This window comes from Nymphalis io, chromosome 7 (assembly GCF_905147045.1).
Source record: "Nymphalis io chromosome 7, ilAglIoxx1.1, whole genome shotgun sequence".
NCBI lineage: Eukaryota > Metazoa > Arthropoda > Insecta > Lepidoptera > Nymphalidae > Nymphalis > Nymphalis io.
Window position 1 is genome coordinate 3900953 of NC_065894.1, and position 27981 is coordinate 3928933.

Consider the following 27981-nt stretch of genomic DNA (forward strand, 5'->3'; position numbering starts at 1 on the left):
GTAAATAAAGATCACCGATTTCTATTTTTTTTTATCCGATATGTTAGTACTGTGATTCACTTTTATTTGTAACCTTTTGTATTCAAAATTCTGTTCTTGATTAATGAATTTTTTTTTTGTGACAACAATTAATTTAATTTTTAATACACATTGACAATTAATGATTTAAAAGTTTCTCTATTTTACAAATAAAACGTATTAGATTAGTAGGTACAATATTTCATTACGTAATAGTTTTGACAGGAATCTATTAAATATACATTAAAAACTTCTTATTCAAACCACCGTCATATGTCTGAGTATTTTTATGTACTTACAGACGAATAATATGCAAAAACATAGAAGTGAATATGGCTAGGTTAATTATTTTGTTAATAAACAACAAATTTACATAGATTACATTTTACTGCGCTCATCATTTGTGCTAGGTGTGACCCTAGAACCTTTTGGCACAGTACGCAAGACCCTTGGAAGAAAAAGCAATTAATATAAGCATTTAAGAAAAATCAAACAAAAAATTACTTGAATCATGTTGACCACTCTTTTGTAACACAAATGACGGTAGTTTTAATTTTTGATAGTGTGCGGAGACATTATGCGGTTGAATTAACCGAAATCGAGTGTTTGAGTGTTAGCTTAGAGACTATGATGATTTCGTCGCCCGACCTGATGTTGTAAGAATATAGCTGCTTTGTCGGGAATCTCATCTCCTCAGGACCCTGGACAGATAACATATTTAGTTTAATAATTTGGTTGGAAAACACAGACCCAACAAACAATATTATTATAATTTTTTTTTTATAGAATAGGAAGGCGGATGACATATGGTATCTGATGGTAAGTGGTCACCAACGCCCATAGACATTGGCATTGTAAGAAATGTTAACCATCGCTTACATCACCAATGCGCCACCAACCTTGGGAACTAAGATGTTATGTCCCTTGTGCCTGTTATTACACTGGCTCACTCACCTTTCGAACCGGAACACAACAATACCAAGTACTGCTTTTTTGCAGTAGAATATCTGATAAGTGGGTGGTACCTACCCAGACGAGCTTGCACAAAGGTTTACCACCAGTAAGTACCACTGTTCTAGCTGTCTTCAATTTTATCTTTATATTATACTGTGGCCTTTGTTATTGATATGAATTACACAATAATTCATTTAAGTTTATTTAATTATGGGCAGTAAAATTATTTGTAATGGGCTGGTATTGATTAATATTATTTAATAAAATCGATTTTAAATAGAGAATATGTAAAGTTCTTATTTACTATAATAATGAATATTAGTAGTAAATGCAATGTACGTCATACTTAAAGTAAATAAATATGTTAAAACATTTATTTTTCAAGTATTTTTTAAAAAAAATAAGATAATATTTCTGTTAAAACTGCACTCAAAGGGTTAATACAATTATTACTATTATCTTAAATTTGATTCGTCATGAATGACGTCAGTTACTTATTTTAAAATACTTACAATTTGCATATCTCTTAAATCCTGATCGACGTAGAAGAGTCGCATTTTCGAAGCGGGGAATCCCGCAAGTCGTTCAAGTTTCGTCTTCAGATCGGACACGGTCCTGCGACAATATTACACGTTAGTATTTGGAACATATTCACACTCAAATTTTCTTTATTCGTATCTAATTATCACAGTATATATAGGTGCGATCGTTACATTTCTAAGGTAGGGTGTTCAGCTTCCACGGTAGCATGCGAGAGCGATCACGTGGCGCTCTTTGTTAAGACGGAAAGGGTACCGCTGGTTTTTTAGTGGGTATTCCGATGTTCGGGGCGCACTCGGCGTTTTGGACACCGGCGAGCCCCACATAACCCCCCCCCCACTGTTCCCGTGGGGGAAACGCGTAATGCGTTTTTCGAGCGTTAAAAAAAAGGGTGTTCATCGTGACTTTGTCGTACCAATGTTAGCTCAAACTACACTTACAATTTCATAATAAGCTTTATATAATAAAGTAATAATATCTTATATTTTAATATAAACTAATTGCTAGATGAAAACACCATTTTGAATAGGATATGGAGATGGACATTTGGAGATAAACCCACCAATTCACTGTGAATAAATAGCATGTTGGAAAAGTCTCGATTCCATCTTTAGGAGAAAGACTATTTTTGTCATGCGGCGGTGTTAGAATGTGTTACCTGTAGACGTCGACGGTACGAACTTCGCTGGTATCTCCGCAGGTGAAGGTGATCTGCACGCGTTTTTCCGGCCGCAGATCCACTGACACTAGCGGGTCCAGCTTACCGTGTACTCCGACCAGCTCCCAGTATCTGAAATGAGTTGTTCATTATATAATGTGATTTTTTTTATTAAGTACAATAATGAAAGCAAAATAAAAATCGTAAATTTTTCGCGTGAGTAAATTTGCTTTCCAACATATAAAAACGTTGCATTGCACGTAACGTTGCACTCCAACAATTAACCGTACACATAATGTTGTCATTAATTCTAAACGAAAATAAATTTACTACTGTCATAATGCCAGGTAGTTATCATTGTGTTATTAGCTTCAATATTAAAGCAAAATTACGAGAAGATAAAGGCCACATCAAGTGTATTGCGATAAAATAAAGCGATTTAACATGAGTTTCATCCGTCAGTTCATTTTAGGTCACAGGTCAGTTACAAAAATAAGCAATAAAACAGTATTAAAAAAATTTCACTCATATCTTTCGTTTTGAATTTAAGGCTAACCTTAATTTCACATCATCTAACCACCTACGATACTTCCTTATAAATCTGATATTCGTACGCCTTTCTCAATCAAGACTTATCCTATATTTTTTTGGACGATATGTTATTTGCATAATAAATTATAGTGAAACAGTGTCAGACTTGGATTTTTATACTGATATATCGATGTTGACCAAAAATTGGGTTTGACGAAATTATTACTAACTTTTTTTTTTAACTTATGACCTGTATTTGCTATGCTTGAGATATTCTGTTCAAAATTCGCTCTACAAAACTCATAAGTTCTCTAAATATGCTTTAAATGTTATTATGTAAAGAAAGAAATAACAAATATATTAGGTCCTTACATATGAAATTAGCGTTTTCTCGTACTGACCACATTGATCTGAAATATCTCCTCTTTGGTTAAGAATTCCAAATTCAAATTTATAAATTCATTAAGCTGGTACATTTGAGTTTTGAAAACAGTCATTCATTTGTTTTTTCCTCATTATTTTTTTCTTTGGCGTCGCTTATTACCGCACAATGGAAAACATGAAATATCGGTATATTTACGAGTACGAGTTCTACCGTGGCACCAGTGCTGCAGAAATAGCTCGAAGGATTAATGATGTGTACGGCCCTGGTGTCGCAAAAGAAAATACGCAAAAAATAATACCTTCAGAACCAACCCCGTGGACGGCCGGAGACCAAAGTGGAAAATGAAGAATTAAAGGCTATTGTGGAAGCGGATCCATCACAAAGCATTTCAGAGATAGCTGCTGGCTTCGGGGTAAGTGATCAATGTTTTAATCCATTTGAAGCAAATCGGGAAAGTAAAAAAACTTTTACGATGGGTACCTCATGAATTAAGAAAATCGAACTTCCAAACATGCGTCGACTGCTGTGTTACTTTGCTCAACCGACACAATAATGAAGGAATTTTAAATCGAATCATTACTTGTGATGAAAAGTGGATACTGTACGATAATCGGAAGTGCTCGTCGTAATGGCTGAACCCTGGAGACCCATCCAAATCCTACCCTAAACGAAAATAGACTCAGAAAAAGTTACTTGTGAGTGTTTGGTGGACTAGCGCCGGTGTCGTTCACTACAGCTTTCTAAAATCTGGCCAAACGATTACGGCAGATATATATTATCAGCATCTGCAACCTATGAAGGAAGAACTAGCTGCTAAACAACCGAGATTGGTCAATCGCTCTAGGCCACTGCTGCTTCACGACAACGCAAGACCACACACTGCACAACAAACAACCACTAAGTTAGATGAGCTACAATTAGAATGTCTGCGACATCCACCGTACTCTAATATATTTAATTAAATATATTTTACAAAAAAAAAATTGACTTTACATTCCTCCCGTACATATCGCCAATTTCATATGTAGGGACCTAATATATATATTTAATATTACTTTAGTTTTTTATTACTTGTCAGGCCTATCCGATTCCGGTTTTTCCATGTAGTATCTGATGAATGCACGCTCAGCTGCGTCTCGTTCTTCAGGTGGCACTGTCCCTCCTCCGTTTAGTGTTCTTACGTGTGGTAGCCGGGCCACTAGCAGCAACCGTCGCTCGTGCTCCGTAGACTCAAAGCGCTCCCATAGCGGCCAGCCCTGGAAATAAATTGAATTACAGTCAGTTACTTTAGTTTTTTATCTGCTTTTAACATCATCTCAAGGCGTCTCATAGACGGAGTAAGAAGTTTATCTTACTAGCAGCGCCATTGTCATAAACAAAGGTGATATCGAGCCATTAGAGGGCCCATTCCCAACCTAAAAACTTTGCATAAAACATTTACAAAACCACCTGCCTTGTAAATATTGCCAAGATCTATTTTTTTTTAAATAATCACTGGATAGCCAGGATTTTATTCTGGGGGAAAAACAAAGAAATTAACAAAAAAAACTTGTGCGGTCGGGGGATCTCCGTCAGGAACGAAGTTCTTTGCGAATTATTTCAACTCAAAACGGTTCTAAAATGTAGATTTTTATTGATTGCTGTTTTTTTATTAAACCAAAAAGTGTATTATAAAACCCGGTTTCATTTACGATCCGTATTAAGCAATGATTGTCATGTTTCGGGAAGACTACGGCTCCCCTTCATCATAGAGCGGATGCGTCTAAATCACGTCGCCGACTCATATGTAAATAACAGTTCATTATATAATATTAACATTTATTCACAACTTTGTTTTATTTTGCAATATCATTTTATATTTGTGTTATAATTCTTAAGTACTATATATGCAGAATAGTTGATATAGACGACAATTTTGCCTTAATAGTTTTAGATATTTTTGTCTGGCTTGGAAAACAGAACTTCTGGGAATAGGGCACCTCTATTAATTACGTATGAATGATGATGATGATTTGGATACAATTAAAAAGCCAGTTTCGCATTCGAGCAAAGTATATATATTTGAACAATTCACAAACAACACATTTGTTTATGAACAAAAAGTATTTACAAAATTGTTTATTGAGTTAAGAAGTCACGATTTATTTAACGACGGTTGATGAGGCGGTGTCATATTAAAAAAATAATAATAATAAGACATGTCTCATTGTATAGGGATTTTTTTCATCACTAGTCCGATGATACTAGTTTCCATTAAGAGTCACCGTTTAAAAAAACTGCCCGCCATTGGCCTTCGATCAGAAAGTACTCGATCGTGTATCTACTTCTTGTATATTTAAATATATATTGTTTAAGGTACCTATGTCATTGTTAATATTAATAAAAAATACACAATATTATTCCTAGGCTACAAATAATATTAAGACTCCCGGTCCCAAGATATTTTATAACCATTCGCCACTCGATCTATTCTTCTATGATAATGCCCCGCACAACACGGTCCGAGTATTTTTTCATGTGTTTATTTAAATATGGTTTGTCATTATTTTTATCCTCTTTTTTAATATAAAAATATTTACTATGATTTGTTTACACAAGACATATGTACGATATTTTGTTGATATTATAGAGAGAGGTACAAATGTCATTAACTAAATTTTCGTGTATCGGTAATAATTTGGGCATCGACAAAAGTTTCTCTCTAACTAAATAAGTATATTAAGCTATGTTCCAGGATATTATTATGTTAAAAAATATATGCAACATATTAAAATTCTACACATAGGTAGCCTATGTGCGACCTGAAACTATAAAAATAATAGCAATGTCCCATATCAATCGGATTAATAGTTTTTTGCATGAAAACAGAAAATAAACAAGGAAATAAAATGAGTACTAGTTCTTTTTGTTTGATAAATTATTATCGAAAGCCGAGATCGCCATTATTGGCACTCGTATGAACCTATAACAATTTACATTAAGATTAATGTCAGTCCGTTGAGATCATTGTCCAAAATTAGCAACAACCACTCACAAGTTTATCGTGCACACATATATTTTCATTAATTTCAGTTTAATGGATAAACTGCGCGTTTTACTGTTATCAACCAATATAAATAAAAATGTATGTTTGTATGTTTACCCTGTGTATTCCTTGGTGTGTTCCTTGTTTTGTTGTCTTATATAAAAAATAAATATGCTCTGGGTAGGCCTTTATTCTACCCGTGCGAAGGACATGTAGGTAGCATTAAATAAAGGTAATTATAAAATAGAAAAATTATTCGTTATTTCAGTATCAGTAAGAGAACTAACAGGCTGTAAATGTCTCACCGCTCGGAGAAGGGCTCCCCCCCCCTGTAAATGAGAAAGTGTAGATCTTATTTCACCAAGTTATTCATACCACCCCTATGGGTTGGTGATAAACGTTTATGTAGCAGATTTTCATTTTACACGTATTTCCTTTGTCTTCGAGCACAAGATGAAAATATACAAATTATTGATCTTACCCGGAACAAAACTCGCTTTCTTTGGTTAAGATCCGCGTGTTCCATGTACTGGGACATCACGACACTTATATAATTAATAAAATAAATAATATAATTAACATCAACACTGCTGGAAATCCTTATTTATTAAAATCTATTAAGTCATTTCGCCATTTCGAAGTAAATAATGATCTTGTAATAAACAAGTCAAATAACAAAACTTCAAGAACTCGGTTAAAATGATTAAAATTTACGTTGATAAATCTTAAATATTTATAGCCAGACAGACCAAATGGATTATTAATCATAGAGAAAGGTTAAATGCAGAATTAATTTAAAGAGTACAGACGTCATCAGACGGAGATAAGTAATAATAAATAAATCCCTTTGTTTTCTTGCAACGTGCGTTCAACCTTGCTACCTTGTTTTGACCGAAAACGGAACGCGGAAAATACGAAACGACTTATGCATGCATTAGATCCAACGGAATTTAAGAATACCGCATTTCAATACTATTAATGCACATCGTAAATTAAAAAAAATACGAATTTTAATTATGAATGACCTTAATTTCCGTTAGTTTTAATTAACTGAGACAAAAACATCTTATATTATAATTATAATAGATAGATTGTTATCGAGTGTTTATTTCGCAAATATAATTGTATATAATATACAGTGTAATTACAGGCACAAGGGACATAAAATCTTAGTTCCCAAGGTTGGTGGCGCATTGGCTATAAGCGATGGTTGACATTTCTTACAATGCCAATGTCTAAGGGCATTTGGTGACCACTTACCATCAGGTGGCCCATATGCTCGTCCACCTTCCTACTCTATAAAAAAAAAAAATTTACGGCCTTTTATAAACTTTGCTTAGCGGCCGTTTCGTTAAACACTGATCTCTCTTTCTGTCATTATTGATTTGACATTCCGAAGAACAAGACACAGCATTCTTAATCTAATCATCTAAAGCTAAACAACGTTTATAAGTAAGGCAGTTATTTCGCTCTTTCTGTTACTATTGATTTATCATTTGAAAGAAGAAGACACAAACATTGTTAAACTAATAACCCACTAAACAACGTTTATAAGTAAGGAGGTTAACGTTTAAGCTTCATCAGATTGCGCACTGATTGCTACATTATGTCTTGTAACATTTTACCCACTAATATTATATAATTAAAAGTTAAAATCTACAATCTTCTTGCATAAACACCAAGATTTATATAAAAGTTAGGTAAAAACAACGTAGAACTCGAGTACGTATTTACCTCGTATTTTTGTAAAATAAATAAAAATGCAGTACTGTTTGCCGAGCTCGTAAATCGCAAATTGTTTTGTGCAATGTTATTTTAAGGTTTTAAAACGAAAAAAACTTTTCTTTATATTTAAAGTAGAACGAATAATATGTAAAATGCATTTCTTACAACGTCACATATTGTTAAATTCTACTAAAAATAAGTACAAATTTATAGAAAACAAAATTTTGTCTTTATTCAAATTAATTAATATTTATTCATACGTTTAGAGTTCGATCAAAATAAAATTGATCATATATAAATTAACCGGGAAACATCTGCAGCGAACACGTCTCGTGCATTTATTAACCCGCGTACAGGATATATAGCGCGCACGCATGGCCACCCCAATTTATTAGTATTGCGTGAAATGGCGGGAAGTGCATTTGAGTAAATACGAATTTTCATACATCACACCCGCGCCCCGTACCACGTTGTAATAGAACCGTTCTATGCCATTAATTTCAAACGAAATGTGTATACACGTTAAAGAAAATATATATTATTGTATATTCATCTTTGCATTTTGAACTTAATATGAAGTCATACACTTACGTAAATGAGATATGTATGTAATAATTGAATAACCAATAAAATTAAATCAATTAATTGATTGCACACAAAAGATATTTATTATGTTTTTATAAAAATGAATCGATTTATGTCACGGAGTTGTGATTCATCATAGTTTATTTACATTAAGGATTTAGAAGTGTATACACGTAATACGCGATAAGAAATTTAATACGCAATTTAATTGCGTAGGTATCATAATATTTACACAAAGAAAAAACATTCTTAAAATATTTTTTATTTTTTTCATGTTCTTGACTACGAACTGGTGACAATTGCTACTGTATAAAACAAACAAAATGGATACGTCTAAGAAAGTACAGTCTGTACAGTTGACCTAGCTATTAAGGTAATGCATGCATAGGTCAGCGCCGTCGGCTAGTACACGGAAATTATGTTGTGTTCTAGAGAACCCGTATTTTAGAATCAATTGTCTAAACATAACCTTTGCATAAATGCCGCCGTAAAGTATTTTTATTTGATTAACGTAAACATACCTTAGTATACATTTTTTACGCTGACTTTTTTTGATATTTTCATTCCTTAATGTAAGCACGCCGGTTACATATCCAACTAAGGCATATCTGTTTCTACTATGCAGTGAGAGACAAAAGACATCGTGTGTTACTTCAACTCTCGTAGGTATTTCCTTGCCTTTCAACTCGAAGTCAGGGATTTAATATGAGGGGAGTTTTTAGGTCAAGCCACTCTAACTATCAATAACGATTTGTTACAGATAAAAAATATATGTTTGATCCTATTTTGTAATTGAAATGTAAATATTGTAAATTGTGACTCATAAAAATTTTAGCTTAACATATTTGTGACATAATTATAGGAAAGCGTTATCGATTTTCACAGGAGTCAAGATTGGTGCAATGTGGTGAAATAAGCCCATAATCCAATACTGTTCTTGAATTGTAGAGGAAACCTTTGCCCAGCATTGGGACATTACGTGTTGTTAATGTACTGTAACATATAATACTAATATTATCGCTTCGAGAAAATCTGTAACACATACCTACAAATAACTTGGCAAATTGGTATGACCGGATTGTCTTTATCGATTCTCTCACAATTAAAATTGCGTTAACAAGCACCGAAATGTCTCATAATTATCATATGATGATTACAAATATATAAGGAACTAAACAATAATAAAATGGAATATTTCTTAAAAATTCTGTTGAAATAATAATAGTCGACCTACATTAAAAACAGCTTTGTTTTTATTGCGAATAAAGTCGTAATATATGAAACAATAAAAACACTATTACGGGATATTACAGGACAGAGTAAAAGTTATTTTATTAATTACTTTAGTTGGTTTTGGGATTATAGAAAAATAACTTAGCTGTAGGGCTTAGTGCTGTATGCAAGCTCATCTGGGTAGGTATCACATACTCATCAATTATTCTACTGCTAAAGAGTTATACTTAGTATTGTTGCGTTCCGGTTTAAAGGCTGAGAGAGCCAGTGTAATTAATAAGTAAGCCAGTGCACAAGGGACATAATACTTAGTTGCCAAGGTTGTTGGCACATTGAAGACGTAAAGGATAGTTAATATTTCATACAGTTCATATTAATGTCTATGGCCGGTGGTGTTTTGCTATCAGGTGGTCCATTTGGCAGTCTACCTACCAAATACGTTAAAAAAAACATAATTTTAGACAATGTTACACGACCCAAGTGAGCTTAAATAAACCTTTCAAAATGTTTGTTTGTATAATGCTTCCGAGACATTTGAATATCATTGTACAGCGTGGGTTGGGGAACAGACACGACCGTTGATCGGTCAATGTGATTCACGTGTACCTCATAAACTGGTTTCTTTGAACTCAGGTAATCTTTCAATTAGCTAAAATACAAGTCACACTTTATATTATTTATGGTTATTCTGTGTGTGGATATTGCGTTTTAGGAAATTGTTGATATATTTATATGGCGATGAACTTTGAAATTAGGTGTAACGTTTTGGTATTCAACATTGGTGATTTTCAAAATGAAAAGTTGTTGACGTTTTTTTTTTTTAATTTTATGGTGGGCGAACGGGCAAACGGGCCACCTGATGGTAAGTAGTCACCATCGTCCAAATACATTGGCGATGTAAGAAATATTAACCATTCCTTACATAGCCAATGCGCCATCAACCCTGGAAACTAAGATGTCTCTGTAAGGACCTTTACAAAGGTTAGCTATTTCGAAATGACCGACACATAATTTTTTTGTATGCATACATTATTGCGTAAAAAGATAAGTGTCAGTAGCTTTTTAATAGTTCGGTCGAAGTAAACATTTCAAGACAATTTCAACAATTAATAATCAGCTCTACGCTAATTATTGCAGACATATTATCGATATTATTAAAAAACGAATTGATAATTTAAGCGATATGATATTTTAGCAATATGTTATAGCAATATTCTTTAGGCGTTACTATTTTACATGCGATAACTAATATTATTGCTATACGATATAAAGTAAAATTTCGCTTCAATTTTTCTATTTGTGTTTTGCATATACCATATATAAGGGTCAAGGATAAAGTTACGTCATAAGCCAAGAGTGCGTTCTCCATATTATAACAATTTGTAAACATTGCTTAACTCACAAAACAAAGTGCCATCGAACACTACAAAAACCTATTGTCTATAATAAAGAACCAATAGAAGACATTGAATGTTTTAAATTTGAAAAATATTTTACAACCAATAAATCTACGTACTTTAAATTAACTGACAATTGAAAAAAAACCAAGGTTTCCTAAGAAATTTTAAAGTATATCACCACGCCATTCTACTGAGGGATATTCATCATGTGTCAGAATTCCCAAATCGTACTTATTTCTAAGGGTTTCCTTACCGCCGAAAACGAGATGAATTTTTTTAACATGAACTTGCCGGGATATAATTTCAATGTGTTCTTATTTTGTATACAATACTATAGTACTTATATAATAGTCTGCTAATATTAATTTGTGAAATTCGACACTTGATCGCTCGATTAGATATGCAATTGTTAATTAATTAATTGATTCATGACGTTCTTTTTCACCAAGCACCGTCGTAAATCATAGGTTATATCAGCGATAATCACACGAATTAATAGTAATCTTATATTAATTAATTACTATATATTTTTGATTTATTACTTCCCAATACATCTTTAGAATATTAACAGAGTAAGAATTAGAATTCCAATATTATTGATTTAAAATCGCTTATTCGATTCGAAATTCCAGTAGACTATGAACAAACCTCACTTTCTGATCTTAAATAAAATAGATATGTATGTAAAACGACATTGTGATATTGTTAAATACGGAAATGTTTAATACATAGAGATAAAATGTAAACATTTTCGACCTTACTTGATTAATGGTTCAAGGACTATAGTTAATTTTACAGCGCGCCTCAAATGTCTGCAGCAGAAGCAAATAGGTCAAGTTCACTTTAATTCCTGGCTGAATTTTGCATACGATATAAAAATAGATAACTGAATATAAATTCCTGTGTTTTTTATTATATTATTTATATATATTATAAAAAGTTCCCTCGCAATGTGCGATTATTTTATCATAGTTTCACGAACGATTTTAATGGTTACCTTACCTTACCTTATATGTATATAGGTATGTATTGATATTGGAAGGTTTTTAGTAAATAAAATATTAATAACGAATAATTCTTATTTACTTAAAGGTGCACAAATTACTGATCAATTTTTTTAAAACTTGATTATTAAACATGAAAAATATATTTTAAACATTGGTTATTTACCTACTCAATTTTCATTCAACATTTTATTCCCAACAAATTGACGTAACTACTCAATCTCACAAGAATCTTATAATTGAATGTCAAGGGTTGAAATCCGGACCATCCAATTGAGTGTTTTATTTTATTATTAAAATGGGTAGGCATACTGGCGAATGGGCCATCTGAGAGTTAGTGGTCACCACCGAACATACATTGATACTGTAAGACTTATTAATCATTCCTTACATCGCCAATGCTCTACCAACATTGGGAACTAAGATGTTTTCTCTCTCGTGCCTATAGTAGTGTTGAAGAATAATAATTCTTGTGTTATATAATGGCTTACTTACTCTTCAAACCAAAACACAACCATACTAAGGATTGCTGGCGGTGGAATATGTTTTGCGTTACCACATCAAGACGGGCTTGTATAACCCACTACCATCAAACACATAAGCTCCACCACCAAGTTTACTATTCTAATATAATAAAAGTACCATAAATGAAACTACTTTACGTCATACGTACATTCTTATGAACTATACGAATAAAAGAATTTACATTTCCTTATAGCAATAAAACTAGTTATTAACACTAATTATTTTTTTGCCTGGCGTAATATATACTTCATCTAATGCTAATTGCAATGTATCATTGCACCTTCCTCATCGAGATGAGCATTAAATCGTGAAAGGTATAGCGAGAAGGTCGACCACTGGCTTACTCGTAGAATGAACTAAAACTCGACAGTGAATTGAATTTCTCAGCAAGCTATTTTGAATAAAATAATTATGATAAGTTAAAGACGTAAGGACCAAAATACCATATAAGTAATAAGAAGGTGGAGATAAGTCAGTATCGAGTTCGTTCTCCCAGTATGACTGACTTAATATGTGAACGAACTGCATAGTGACGCATTAAGTATTTCATTTTCAATATGAATCATTCGGTCGAACCCTTTTTCAATTCTTTTATTTTATTTCCCATTCATTGAAACAATGGCCGGCAGTCGCGCCACGTGCATTTATGGCATAAGTTAAAATACTTTAAGCATTTTTTAATCGTAGCCGAGTTAAAAAGTTTCAGTCGGTATTTTATAGCTAGCTGCCAAGTTTGGAATTTTTATTCCAGCAACAAAGTATAACTCAAGTAAAAGTTTTTTCTTCTTGTTTATTTTCAACTTCACCGCCAACCACCATCACCGAGGTTTACGATGAGAATTTGTTTATTCACCTACCGAAATGTAAAGTGCATTTCGGTAGTTGTTGTAAAATTATTTTATTAGAAATAAAACATCAAATGTTTGCATTTATGTAATACATTTAAATATTGGCTCGTCGATCTGGCTTAATATAATATTGGATCTATATGGTAATACAGAGGAACCGGATTCTATGCATGTCCGCGGGACGGGCAAATAAAAATAATTGGAATTTTCTATCAGAAGATTCCTCAGACGCATCCCGACATGATAAAGTTGGCAGTATTTTATGGGCCTACACATATATATTTATCCTGTAGTGTGTAATAATGCCATCCCATTAAGGGAAAAGAGAGTGCATCTGTGTTTGCTCTTCTACGCATTTATGTAATCTCCGAAAATGACCAACGTGACCCAAAACGATAAGGACTTATCGACCAGATCATTGAAAATAAATTTTAAACAGTAGCAAGGTAAGGCTAAGGTTTAGAAACCCATAACTTTTACATTGACAAGTTAAGATGTTAGTTTAATTATAAATAATGCAATATATCGCTTTATTTTGCTAATAGCTTTTGGTATCAGGCCGGAAAGTTAATCATATTATCCATGGAAACAAAAAAAAATCGTAAACGGAATAGCTCCTATAAAGTACAGATGAACAAATTCAGAAAAGCCATCTGAATATTAATGTTTAGTAGTATATGAACAAATCTTATAATATTACGTAAAATCATCGGCGTTATATCGTTGGTGGGTTGTTTAATGCGTGTCATTCAGAGCGAGTATGATAAACGAACAACACACGAGCAGTAACACTTTCACGGCACCAGTAGCGTGACGATCATGTCGAAATCATACAAATCTAACTTCATAATATTCCAAATTTAAAACTAAACGTTTTATATGTAAATTTAATAAACTAAGCTATAGGGTAATAAGATCAAGGTCATTTCTAATGATATGATAAAATATTAGTAAAAGAAATAAAAAGAATAAAGTCATAGCCGTTACAGAGATCTCATACGAAATTATACAATTGGTGACGGTTTCGTAACGTTAGAAGATTATATTAAAACAATGTTTCAAATTGTCTTAAAAACGCTATTGGTACTTATGTACGTAATAATAATAATTTCGCACACAGTCAAATAACACATACTATTCCGAGTGATTTACACAATGTTGAAATAATGCGAAAGGGAGTTACATTCGGCTAGGTTGCGCAAGCGCAGCGGCCGGCGCTAAGTAGAACGGTACTAAATCCGGAAGACCTTCACCCATATGATCTCGTGTTCCCGAGGGACCATACTCGCATTATATACAATGTTTTAATTGCTCGTTGGACGGTCGGGAAGAAACGATAAATCACAGGAATTGTTTCGGCTTACTTTCGATACGTATGTAAATATTTATTAATTACTTATTATTTTAAAATGGTTTATGTAACGACTTCCAAACAAGATTAAGTTTCCTATAAATATATAAAATTTACATAAAGATCTACAGAAGGTAACGGTATTTGTACGAAATTAAAAAAAAAGGACAACTTTAAATAAATTTCAAGAGGAATTTTGACAAGATCATTGTTTATTTAAATAGAAGTTGCTGCGATCGCGAGTTTCGACTTCGCTATCGAGAATATGTAAGCACATCTTATTATCTTGATAGGATTTCATCTGGTGTTAGCAGAGAGCCTTAAACTTTTCAAAATAGTAATACATTCTGTATGGAAAAAATTTAAACAATGTCATGTATAGTCACGATCATTTTGAAATTTATTATCATAATATACATATTATGATATAATATTACGTTAAAATATAGGTAATTATAATAGAATTTATATTAAATACATAAAAAGTCACTAGCACAACTGTACACGGGACGATCTAAACTCATAAGCAATGATGATGTAACGATTGGCGCGAGCAATTGATTATGCAGTTGCAATAATAGATAAGGTACCTGGTCTATCACTAAGAGAAGTAATTAGAAAAACTACGTCACGAACAAATATCTATATATTACACTAACAACCTGTTAATGTCCCACTGCTGGGCTAAAGCCTCCTCTCCCTTTTTAAGGACTAGGTTTGGGGCTTATTCCACCACGCTGCTCCAATTCGGGTTAGAATACACATGTGGCATAATTTCAATGAAATTAGACATATGCAGGTTGCCTCACGATGTTTTCCTTCACCGTCAAGCACGAGATGATTTTTAAACACAAATTAAGCACATGAAAATTCAATGGTGCTTGCCCGGGTTTGAACCCACGATCATCGGTTAAGATTCACGCGTTCTAACCACTAGGCCATCATGACTTATATTTATATAGTGCTAATAAATATGTTAATAACTTTAATTCTAAAAATAAACACGACTTTTAAAATTGTTAGAACACTAACCTAAATTAAAAAATTAAAAATCATAATAATATATTAACAATACCTAAGAGCATTGTTAACGGGGTAACGCATGAGACATGTATTTATGTATTCTTCAAGATTTCTTGCTTAATGATCGAGTTCGATATGAATTGTAAATAAATTAAGCACATGTAAATTCCGTGGTGCGGATTAAACATCGATCTTTGGTTATCTTACGATTTCACAAAGAAAAAATTTGTTTTATGAAAAATAAAACATTACTAGTTTAAGTCGAAATGATAATTTCACACTTGATTTATTGTGCTTTACGTAAACATAATTTTAGGGTCGCTAATGAACTATTTCATCAGCCTAATTACACCACGACCGCACCGCACTAATTTAACCGCAATATTCCCTCTTGAATTTTAATTAATTCCACATTTTATTCATACCAATATTATATAAGTGTCTTTTGTTTTATTTATCATTATTATATAAATCAACGTATGCATAAAATAAAATAATATTAAATATTTATATAATTAAAATGACAAACCGTAAGTATACTTCAAACATTCTCCATGTAATTATATTTTATATTATTTTATATGCATATTATATTCGGGTTTGATCAGCTTGCGATCATACGTTTTTATTTTGGCTCGATGTTTCGCCAGAGTTGCACCTGCCGTGGTCACGAGCAACTCAAATATAAAATGTCGTAAGTTCCAACTAAAATGTTTACCGATAAATGCGTTTTTAGTCTTGAACAAAAATACTAAACTATATTAGAATTTTTACAAGATCCAAACAAAACACAAGGCAACTAATTGAACATCCGGGACTTTGGTCTTGAATATTTAGATAAAACCAGTATGCGTTCAGTCATAATAAACAAATAATCACTTACTTGAACTCTTAAACTCTTCAGTGCAGGAAACTTAGCAATCCTATCCACTTCGTCCCAGGTCGCCAAGCCCGTGTTGTTTAAATTTAGAAAACGTAGGTGCCTGATGGGGAGATAAGCTGCATGAATGTCACATAATGAGGAATCGTTTGATCATACAGGTCAAGTACGTCAATGATAATAATAATTATGAAACAAATTTATCACGCGCTGATAAATATAACATTGAAATTTTACTTCATAACCCGTAATGCTATTTTTTGGTATGGTGTTAGTTTTCGCTCGTGGCTTCGCTCGCGCGTGAAGGGTGTCATGCACCCTATGTTCTTTTCTGTGCACAGTGTATGCAAAATTTCTTGATGATTAGTTGATAAAAAAAAATATGTTAGATAGAAATATGTATATGGCAAACGGGTAGGAGGTTCACCTGATGGAAAGTGAATACCACCGCCCATGGACACCAGCAACACCACAGGGCTTACAGTTGTGTTGCCGGCCTTTAAGCAATGAATACGGTCTTCTCTTGAAGGTTTCTATGTTGATTAGTTAAGACTTGACAAACAAAAACACTCGTTTCTATCATAGTAAGGGTAACAGTACAATTATTTTTATTTATACTTACTGGAAGGCATCGTGACTTTTTTTGTTTCCATTATTGTCATCGCATTTATCACACGGATCTGGCTCCAATGTTGTTATAGGGCACTCGTTTACCAAAAGGGATTCCAAATTCGGAAAAGCATAGCCGAGCTTTGAAACTTCTCGCCAGCTATGGATAGGGTTCCCAGAGAAGTGAAGTTGCTTTAGCCGGTCGTGTATTGGTTCTGTCACATCTATGTTAAGGCGAGTGCATCCTTCACAAAAATCGTTCTCCTCAACCTCTTTTCCACTCAAATTTACATAAGAATACTCATTAAGGCTCAAGTGCAACTCTTCGAGAGCTGGTAGAGCCTTGAGTAAACCAAAAACACTCGGCCAACGTACGTAAGTAGAGTTCAAAACGAGATGGCTGAGACTATCCCAGCGCGGTTGAAGTGCCTGCGCAGCTTGAAGTTGTGCGGAAAGGCGATTGAAGCTTAAATTCAGAAATCGGACACGCGGCGTCTGTTCCAATACCGCGAATACCTATAAATAAATGGTGTTCGGTTATGATTACATTTATGCATAATAATACGATTGGTGCTATTATAAACGCGGATGTTTAAGTTTACAATAAAATTGTCTTATTACAACGTAACAATTAATTATGTACTCGGCAGCGTGACAATGCCTTCAGTGAGAAGTCTCTTTTAAGTTTCTTTTTGTGCAGATATATTAATAAATTTATTTATTTATTTCTATATTACCTCTTTCCAATCTCTTAGTTTATTATGGGCAAGATCTAGTTCAACCACGTCAGCACATTTATCAGCCAAGGCACTAGAGTCTCCGGCGCAATCTATGTCGCAGTCGTTCAACACTAGAAGAGTCGGTACGCTGAGCCTAGGCGAACGTTTTGGTACGAAGATGGCTACTGGCATATCGTCTAAAGGCGGGTTGACTTCACCTTTTGCACCATATTTCCGCTCCAATGCTTCTAGAAGTGAAGGCATTTTGACCTGTGAACACATTATATATTAATAGTATATATTATATAATATATATTTAAGGGACTAAAGGGCGATTAAAATGTAAAATCAAAAATATACAATTTTTATCGCGTCTTTGACATATCTGTAAGCTCTACTATAAAGCCAGCAGTAATCAAATATTCAAAATTATCATAAGTTTCGTTATAAACGTACTTGATTATTTCCTTTGTAATGATTTCGCCACAACGAAATATATTTCAACGTGTTAGTCAAATTTATAAGAATAACGACTAGATAATTTTCAACTCCAAATTGCTGGGTTAAAGTACAAGGTTAATTGAACAACGTCGGTCACGTCAATGGTAAACTAATAAAGTGTATGAAATGATTAAAAATATACATTACAATTCGTCATACCTAGTTTTTGTAATACAATACTATTAGAATCTAATTAACCACGTATTGCTGGTCAATTAGGTACTTAAATTACCATTTGCGGTTATTTTCTGTTTATAGATAATAGACTTCTCAATGACCGATATACTTGAAGATGCCTTTGTTTCCTTATTTATCTTGCATGTAAGTTTTATTTATACATATTTTATATGATCGTTTTATTCATCTAGTGGCTAGTTTATAAGGCTGTAGATACTGAGGTTCGAAATTTGCAGTATTCAATCTCCCGTGCCTCGAAAAGCAAGTGAATCCTTTAGTCCTGCGTTTATCCAGTAAGATCGCTATCCCGTCGGATTGTAAGAATGAGGGAATAGTGAGTGCATCAATGTTTGCACACGCTTTCACAAGAGTATGCACACTTGTGAAATCTCCATAGCATATTGTCTAACCTCCTTTGAGAATGGCCGCTGCGGCCGGAATCGGTCAGGAGAACGTCATCATCATCACATATTATACGTGTAAATTGAATAGCTCACGCACCAAATAATTATCACAAAAGTCGTTAACAATAACAACTTTATAATGTCAGTAATAACATAAATTTGATATCAGGTATGGTTTTTATTACTATTTGATGGCTTGCTTAATTAAGTTCAGCAACTGCTATTAAAACAATCTTAACAAGTACATGCTATATTTGCCAATCACACAATTAGGGTTTTATCCTTCATTAATTGAATTGAAATTGAAAATTGAACAGTATAAACCTTGTACGCTAATATGAAGTATATTTTTAATTAAATATAACATTTGTTAATGATTTTATTTATTACGTAATGTAAGCTATATTTTAATGAAAATATTTGTTTTTATATTAATGTAATATATAAAAATCCTAAGTTTATTGATTATTGGGTACTATTATAGTGGTTTAAGTTAAGCCACTTAAACATGAAAAAATTGAAGTTTCGACTGTCATTTCGTAAAAGATATTACAAAACATCGATATTAAGAAAGGTAACTGCACTTAATCAACTTCATCCAATCTCTTGATTGAAACTGGCCATTAAATTTCACACGATAACAAAAAAAATATGATGATAAGATGGAAAATCCATTTATTGTGGACTGCGCAATGCTGATGCACATACCCAGAAAGTGCTCAACACATACATATAGTATATATATATTATAATAAAATATTGCACCAAATTCATTTATAAGTTTTCAAGTACGAAATGTAGTTTGTAAGGTATTTTTTATTGCTAATATATTTCTTTTAGCTGCCCTCCGGCAAAACTGCAAGTGATTTCTAATTGCGACGACTTTCAGTATGAACTTTGTTTTAGTTATCTTGCTGTAGTTGCTTGCTTGCTTCCGTTTTAAAAGACGAATAAACACGTGAAGCCCATGCATAGCAGCGAATTAAAATTGTAAGATATAATGGTTTTTTAAGTCTCCATGGAAGTGAGATCTTGGTGTATTTGGTCACGTGTGTTCCTTATTTTAAATATATAAAAGCGTTCAGTGCATATAGTTTGCGTTGGCTATCGTTTTTAAAACCATATTAGAAGGGTTGGTACTTTGGTGAGCCGTACACATAGGAGGCTAAATCGTGACCTTACCCAAGGTTACAACTCGCTTCGGCTGTGAATTTTACAAGCTCAATTAAGTATTTGTTTTATTTATAATCCATATTTTAAAAGTTGCGACCTTACAAGCGTTGTAAATATAATCAATAAAAATCATATACAATTAAATAAAAACTTTAACATTTGAAATTATAAGTTCATAAAGCTTTAATTTAAGCGATGAGTATTTCCCGTTCAGATTAATTTGAAATATATACTTTATATAATATTTAGTGCAACTAACTAGTCAATCAACATATATTGACTTTCTTCTAGACTGAGAGGAAAGTCAATGTATGCAAAGGCAGAAGGAAAGTTCTCTTTCCATGATAGTGTTTAGATCTCGTTCCATGACACTGCTCCAGATTTGTGGGTACGCAAACATTAACGGCTATTTTTCCCCGTTTCCGTCAATGTTTTCGTTCACCGCAAGGTACGAGATTGATTTTAAACATAAATTAAACAAATTAATATGTGTGTTTATGGTCCACGTGGTAAATCGACTGGTCCATCTCTTTAACTTTCATAACATAGTCTTCAACCATAGTGTTATTAGCACCTCTTATTTGATTTTAATCTAGATTTAGAAATACCTCATTTTCCTAACAAAGGAAATTTTAATAGTGTGAATTTGGTTCTAAAATTTAAATAATAACTTCATCTTGTATTATAAGCCGTAGACGACGCCTTAGAATTCAATTAGTGGGTCGACGCGAACTAAACAATGGACTAGGTTGATAGGAGATTTTAATCTCATTAAAGAACCAGCTGCATAAACCTTGAGCTTTGTGTAATATATTTTTAAGCAATAAAGCCGAAAACTGTGAATTTATTTATTGTTAAATGTTAAATAAATAAAAGTTATTTTGTTTTTGTTTTCAAAAAAGTGGCCTTTCGTCATATCTATTACACGATATATGTATATATACTTATATATAAAGATATCATTATCTTTTCTATATATGACAGCGATCGTTGTAGTCACAGCGATCATGCGATTGTAAAGTTTATTGTCATATTATTATTTCACGTTCATTTATAGCCTGGTCCAGTGGATAAAACGCGTGTAATTTACAGAACATCGCGGCTTCATCCGGGGGACATCTCAAGTAGTTAATATTTGTTTATCTCGCGGATATAAGATGGAACAGATGAAATAAGCTATTTATTTTTTATTGAATAGGTAGGCAGACGAGCATATGGGCCACCACCGGGTGGTAAGTGGTCGCCAACGCCCATAGATATTAGCATTGTAAGAAATGTTAACCATCACTTACTCATCACCAATGCGCCACCAACCTTGGGAACTAAGTATTATGTCTCTTGTGCCTGTAATTACACTGGCTCACTCACCCTTCAAACCGGAACAAAACAATACTAAGTACTGCTGTTTTGCGGTAGAATATCTGATGAGTATGTGGTACATCTCCAGACGAGCTTGCACAAAGCCGTATCACCAGACAACTGATCCTCAAGGGTCAAGCTCAAAACTGACTCCTCAAGGGGGAGAGCTCATCAGACATTTACAGACTATTACTTCCATATTTTCTTATTTATCGATTGAATTATAATTTTATTATACATAAAACTCATTTCCAGATTATTATTTAAATATATAAAAACGAGTCGTGTAATTCCGCAATTCATAGGCTCCCGTATATAAGTTGCTAAAGGGAAAGTTAAGCTTTATTCTTTACACCCCGTGGAAATGCAGTGCATCATATTGTAAAACAAAATAGCACCTTTTTGAGACACAAAGCAAAAGTCACAGAGAGTACTGAATGGTACTTTCAGCGAGATGTAGGTAGGTACTTACTCGTAGCGTCGACGAGAACAAAACACGAATAAATGTTTGTTTTGCCCCGCGACACAGAACATATACTTTCGTCGTAAAAAACTAATAAATATGTATGTATAAAGTGAATAGTCGTAGCGTGTATAAAATTGCTTTTGTAATTTATTGTTAAAGTGATCATTTTGCATTAAAAGCGTTTCAATCGAACGTTACATATATAAACGTTGCAATATTTTTTTTAGCCTCGATCTCTGTCATCTCATTTGCGTAAAGGTATGAAATAATTATTAATGTCCCTGCAGTTGGACAGATTATAAGTCGGAGAGAAAATTGCCAGTCAAGCCGCTTTCGAGGCGAATGCTACTATAAAAACTATAAAACATACTTCATACTACAGATACATATAATTATTATCAAATCTTCGTTTGTAACTTGGATATTCAAAAGGAGATCCTTTCGAAAAAATATCTAAAACATAACCCTTTGTCTATCCTAGAAGTATAAACTAAAATGATATCAAGTTTCATATTAATCTGATGAGTACTTTTGTGAATCCGAAAAACAAAAAAAACGAAAGTTACATCATTATTCTAATACCATGATAAGCTACCAGACAATTGAGAAATATTTTTATAGCAAAAGAACTACCTTCGTCCGTCGATACATTGCAAGAAGTACAATCCACTCCTTACATTGTCAACGCACCGCTAACAATTGGATATAAAATATTTGTAAACGATCAGGAGATAAGAACTAAACACATATTGGCGCAGTTCCGATATCGTATATGACTTTACTTTAAAAAAAACAAGGTTCTAAAACGTTGGTAAACCCCAGATTGACTAATTCGGCTCAACTCTGAATTCTCATTGGTTGCCTATTCCGTCATCGGTTGTTACCGACCATTAATTAATTTGACTTTGATTAATTTTTCAGAAACCGGAGGTAAATAATAATATTTTCTGATAATATGATTTACTCAAGTTAAATCATATTCGCTAACTTATAAATAAAAAATAAATTATGTAACTAATTACTTCTGAAATGTATCGGGATGTGGACGAAACCGGTATTGTGTTTATAGTTAACGCAAATATTTGTCATGAAGCGGTAAAGACTTACTATTGCTGACGTAACAGGTACAATGATTGATGTTGACTAAGAAGAATTGACTAAAAAGATTTTGCCCCAAAAATAAAATTACATTTTTTAAACAGTATTTGAATAAGTTAAAAAACTATTTCTGCCAACATTTATCTTGCTATCTGTTATTAGACATGGCATGATAGGTGATAAAGTACGATGAAAACTTGACTCATAGGCCGTGTACTTAATTATAAAGATACAAATCAGTTACTTATAATAATAAATATATATTTACTTATTTATTTCTAAGTGCTAAATTTTAAATTAATCTGAAAGGTTTACGTTTAAAAGCACTGACCTTAATGCGTTATACAGCTTACCCAAGGTCCCATTATATTTTTAATACTATACTTTACGATAGGAAACGTGTCATAAATAATGACTTTACATATTTAATTATATGATTTTATGACTTTAAAATAAACACTTAATCTTTTTTTTATTTAAAAATTTCTAGAAAGTTTCGAATATCATGTCATGTTGTTGTTGATTCATGAAAATGTCTGAACCGAGTGCCAATTTAACGTCAACGCTCTTCACTCTTCAACATCAGAGGTCCAGACTAAGAAGATAATGTATTTCGTATGTTCGTATGCGTTTTATGTTACCACTTTGATCAGAAATTTATTCATTACAAACTACTCGAATAATGACTCTACCATCGATAGTAGCATTTTGTTTTAGAGTTTAATTATATGCAAGAGTATTTATATAAACTAAACTCGAGTGATGATAATGTCCTAGTCGATTTCAGTCTCAACGGGCATTTTTGATGGAGCTACTCAACTACTCAGCTGCACTATTATGTACAATAGTTTGCGTAAACACAGGTACACTATCTAATAGCCCACTCCCACTGTTATATTCCGCTAGGGCGGTAACTTGACACGACCGAGCGACAGTGAGAAATTAGACGCAAGACCAACGGTTTTACGTAGTTTCTGAAGCATTGGAGTGAACTCTTGATTAGCAACAGTACAAGATAGTTACTAGACATACGGAGCAGACATATACACATAAGTACAATATTAGTGTAGGTATTCATGATAATTTAATATTATACAAAGCTTATTAATCTACGTAGAGGTTTTCGAATTATCCTTAAAGAGTATAGATTAATCAACAATTGAACTGTCACGATTTGTTACACTTTCTAGATTATAAAACTACGCTACTGGTTGAGAGAAAATAACAAGTCCCTGCATATTGGTGTGTTGCCAACATCTGTTTGACCTTAATAAGTTACGTATTATAAAATATAACAAAGCCCATAAAAAATAAATAGCTTATAGAGTAGGTTAAAATCATATTCAAGTATGAAAGTTTGTGTCGTAAAGTAGTTAGTTACAATAAATGTTGTATACCACTTACGGCACACCCCGCCGCGACGACGAAGGGCGCCGAACCTTAGCGTCTAGTCTGGAGTCTGCTTAGACCTTTGTTCTTTAGACTGGCTTTAACTATAACTAATCGATATCTGTACTTGGACCATTATCGGTTAAATTTGTTCAAATCGTTTAATTGGTTCTTCAGATTTGACTTATACCAATAATAAATATAACTTTACAGTTACCCTTACCACTATCTAAACAAAATAAAATCATTACAAACTATCTAAACAAAATAAAATACTTTTTTTTACATCAAAATTAATTACAACAATGTTTAATAGGTTAACAATAATATTTATACAAAAACCAAAAAAATTAAGCAAGTACATCACTACTTTATTGTCATCATTGAAACAGAATAAAAAACATGATTTATTTCTAAACGCAAAACAATCACTAATCGCACGTACTAATGCCGAGGCGTGACAAAATCGTCCTCGTGTCCTTCACCGCCGCTATTAAAAACTGTTTGCAAACACCATTGCGATAAATCCAATATAAATATTGCGCAGTAGGTAATAAGTATATAATTATTGTTTCCGTGTCTTAAGAATGCTTCGCTATGTTGTTAACTTTTAAAACTCTAGCTAATATAATTTATTAGTTTTAGTAGCCGTGCATTCCCGCGCTATTCGAAGGATAAATAAATAAAAATGCAGGATATTTTCTACACTACTGCTAGTGCAAAGAATCGTTTTTAAAAGTTGAGTTTTTTTTTAAAGAACTCGAAGTATACAATAATGACTTATTTCTTAAAAATGCTCATAAGTAATTTTATCCATTAATTACAATGGAAGTTGTAGAAAGAAAAAATACGTACATATATTATATTCATTTAATTCATAGGTTTTTTTTGCTCTGCTGTAAATCACATAATTTGACATGACACCTTTTCCATTAACACATAATTACCTCTATTAGTATTAAAAAATCATGTGTGAAACAAGAACTAAAACACAAGAACTTTCAAATTTCGTACTTCAAATATTAATAGTAGGAACTCCTTGCTATTACAATGTTTAAAATAAGTGGGTTAATTATGTGTTGCGCGACAAATTTTCTAATTATTATCATTGTAACTTTTTTTAACTACAATATCCACGTCACTCTACTCGTATTTTTTAAACACTTCAAACATGTTTTTAATCATCAAGGAAACAAGAACCAAGCAATTCGAATTCCGCAAAGTAGGGACAATTTATTATGAAAGAAATTGGTCTCGGTAATTATTCCACATATTTATTAATACTTTAAAATAGGATTGAAATTGAACATACTGTTATTTACAATTACGTATGTTATATGATTATATACTACTATTGTAATATCTATGAGCCGACATGGTCCAGTGGTTAGAATGCGTGAATCTTAACCGATAATCGTAGGTTCAAGCCCGGGCAAGTAACACTGAATTTTTAATTAATTCTAAGCTTTCAAATAAAGAAATCATTTAAGTAAAGAAGGTCAATTATTTGTCGTATTACGTATATTACCAAAGCTATCTAGGTGTGTTGCATGCAAAAGATAAATTAAGTACTCGGCAATATCCTTGAAGACGTCACAATTACAGTACCTATATTTTAAGCACGTAAGTAACCCATCTATGCAGTCACAGTAACATTAAATTTTTCGGTATATTTATGTGAAATATGATTATTTAAAAAAAATATGATGAATATATTTTTAACAAGGTTACTGATATTTGTTATTGTAATATAGATATAATTTGAGACGTAATTTACCACACAACTAAAACGGAATTTATAATACCTATACAAATTTTGGGTCGAAATTAAAAGTACAACATAAACTCAACTCAAAGTGGTGCCTACTACCTACATACTAAAATTTTAAGACGAAGTAATAATAAAATGTACATAGATCAATGATGTGTAACATTTACATATTTATATGTATTTAATATTAACAAATCGCAATCGCCAATTTGTTTTTTTATTCAAACAATAAAACTGACTTGTTAAAACAGTAAGATCACAACGATTAACTATTGAACACCTTGCGGTAGACTAAGTTAATTTTGCTCGGAACACTAGCAAGGACGGCTCTCTATTTCTGAACGAGAATTATGAAATGCGCGGGAATTTTACGCTTTGTGATTTTAAAAATGGAAGCGTTAAATTTGATTAGTGTTGTAAAGTTCTTTTGGTAGTTTTTTCCAACTACGTAAAAAGGAATATTTTTTTAAATTAATTTGAGGAAGTAAATAACTAGGTCACAGTCTTAATCGATATCATAGAGCAACTTTTTGCAGACTATTGTATTGACTAGTTTTATATTCGTAACTTATAAAATAAAAAAGGGGTGAATTTTTAAAAATATTGCACGCATTTTAAGTGCCTGGTTTATTATAAAATAATAGTTGCTTAAAAAAAAAATTAAAATGTGTTATTATTTTTATATCAATAAAAGTGATAAAACATTTTTAAATTAGTCGTCACATTACTTTTTATTAAATCGAAATTAAAATGTTATGAAATATTGGTAGATACCACAATAAATAAATTACTCTTATAAACATTGATTATATACGGTCTTATACGCTATTTTTTACTTCAGGTACTAATATAATTATCTGTAAAAAATGTTTTTCTGGTACCATTTTTATTTAATATACCATACGCTAGAATAAAGTCAAAACAATTAAATTAATAAATAATAAAATAATGTACTTACGGGTATAAAACTTTAGCGTAGCAGTTTACTCATTTATATGTTGAATTTCCAAAGGCATACAAAATATATTCTTGTTCGCACTTCTCATAACAATGGAATTATCTTTGTAAAACACTTTTAAGTAAATAGAAAGAACCAAATTAGAAAACACAGTAATAAAGAGCACTATTGCACTTTTGTTTATGAGAAACCGAAATCACTATCACCAAATAAATCTTGTTTTCGTCTGTACCAGAGATTTAGATCACTTTACATGTTTTTTTCAGATGCTTCTCAAAAGATTTCCATACGTTCATACGCGCTCTGAAATAAAATGACAAGTGAATGTTTACATCAATACATTGCACAGACGCAATACCAGTTTTTACTCACACAGACACATTAGCTTTGTTGTGTGTAATAGTAAAATATTGACTAGTTTTGTAGGGGGGATGGAAAAGGTCAATGACGTTACCAGATAAGAAATGTTAGATTCAGCATAGACAAACACATGAAAAAATACTAATTAAATCAAAGGTAAAATGTTTGTACATATTTACATTTTTAATGAAGGCTTAAAATATGTAATACATAGCAATATAGCAACGTTTTGGTTAATTTTAAATATTGTCATAAGTTTTATTAAACAGTATTGTACTAACCACTTTGTATTAAAGGAAAACCTATTAGAAA

The 27981-nt window shown here is 32.4% G+C and overlaps 1 protein-coding gene across 1 annotated transcript; it reads right to left on the reverse strand.

Annotated features, from left to right (window-relative positions):
- Positions 1 to 26: 26 nt before the first annotated feature.
- LOC126769422 (tubulin-specific chaperone cofactor E-like protein) lies at positions 27 to 27967 on the reverse strand. Its single transcript, XM_050488186.1, has 9 exons — positions 27951 to 27967; positions 27310 to 27612; positions 18032 to 18283; positions 17308 to 17810; positions 16689 to 16788; positions 4158 to 4342; positions 2171 to 2302; positions 1485 to 1587; positions 27 to 719 (listed from the first exon to the last, which is right to left on the reverse strand). Exons 3-9 carry the CDS (start codon positions 18275 to 18277, stop codon positions 594 to 596), a joined length of 1395 nt encoding a protein of 464 aa, XP_050344143.1. The 5' UTR covers positions 18278 to 18283; positions 27310 to 27612; positions 27951 to 27967; the 3' UTR covers positions 27 to 593.
- Between the last annotated feature and the right edge of the window lie 14 nt (positions 27968 to 27981).

Bases quoted from the DNA above. Each gene is read 5' to 3' on its own strand.
- LOC126769422 (XM_050488186.1), bottom strand. From the start codon at position 18,277: ATGCCTTCACTTCTAGAAGCATTGGAGCGGAAATATGGTGCAAAAGGT. The intron at 17,811-18,031 runs GTAATATAGAAA...ATTTATTTATAG, and splicing joins AACTAAGAGATTGGAAAGAG to GTATTCGCGGTATTGGAACA. The intron at 720-1,484 runs GTAAGTATTTTA...TTATCTGTCCAG, and splicing joins ATTTAAGAGATATGCAAATT to GGTCCTGAGGAGATGAGATT.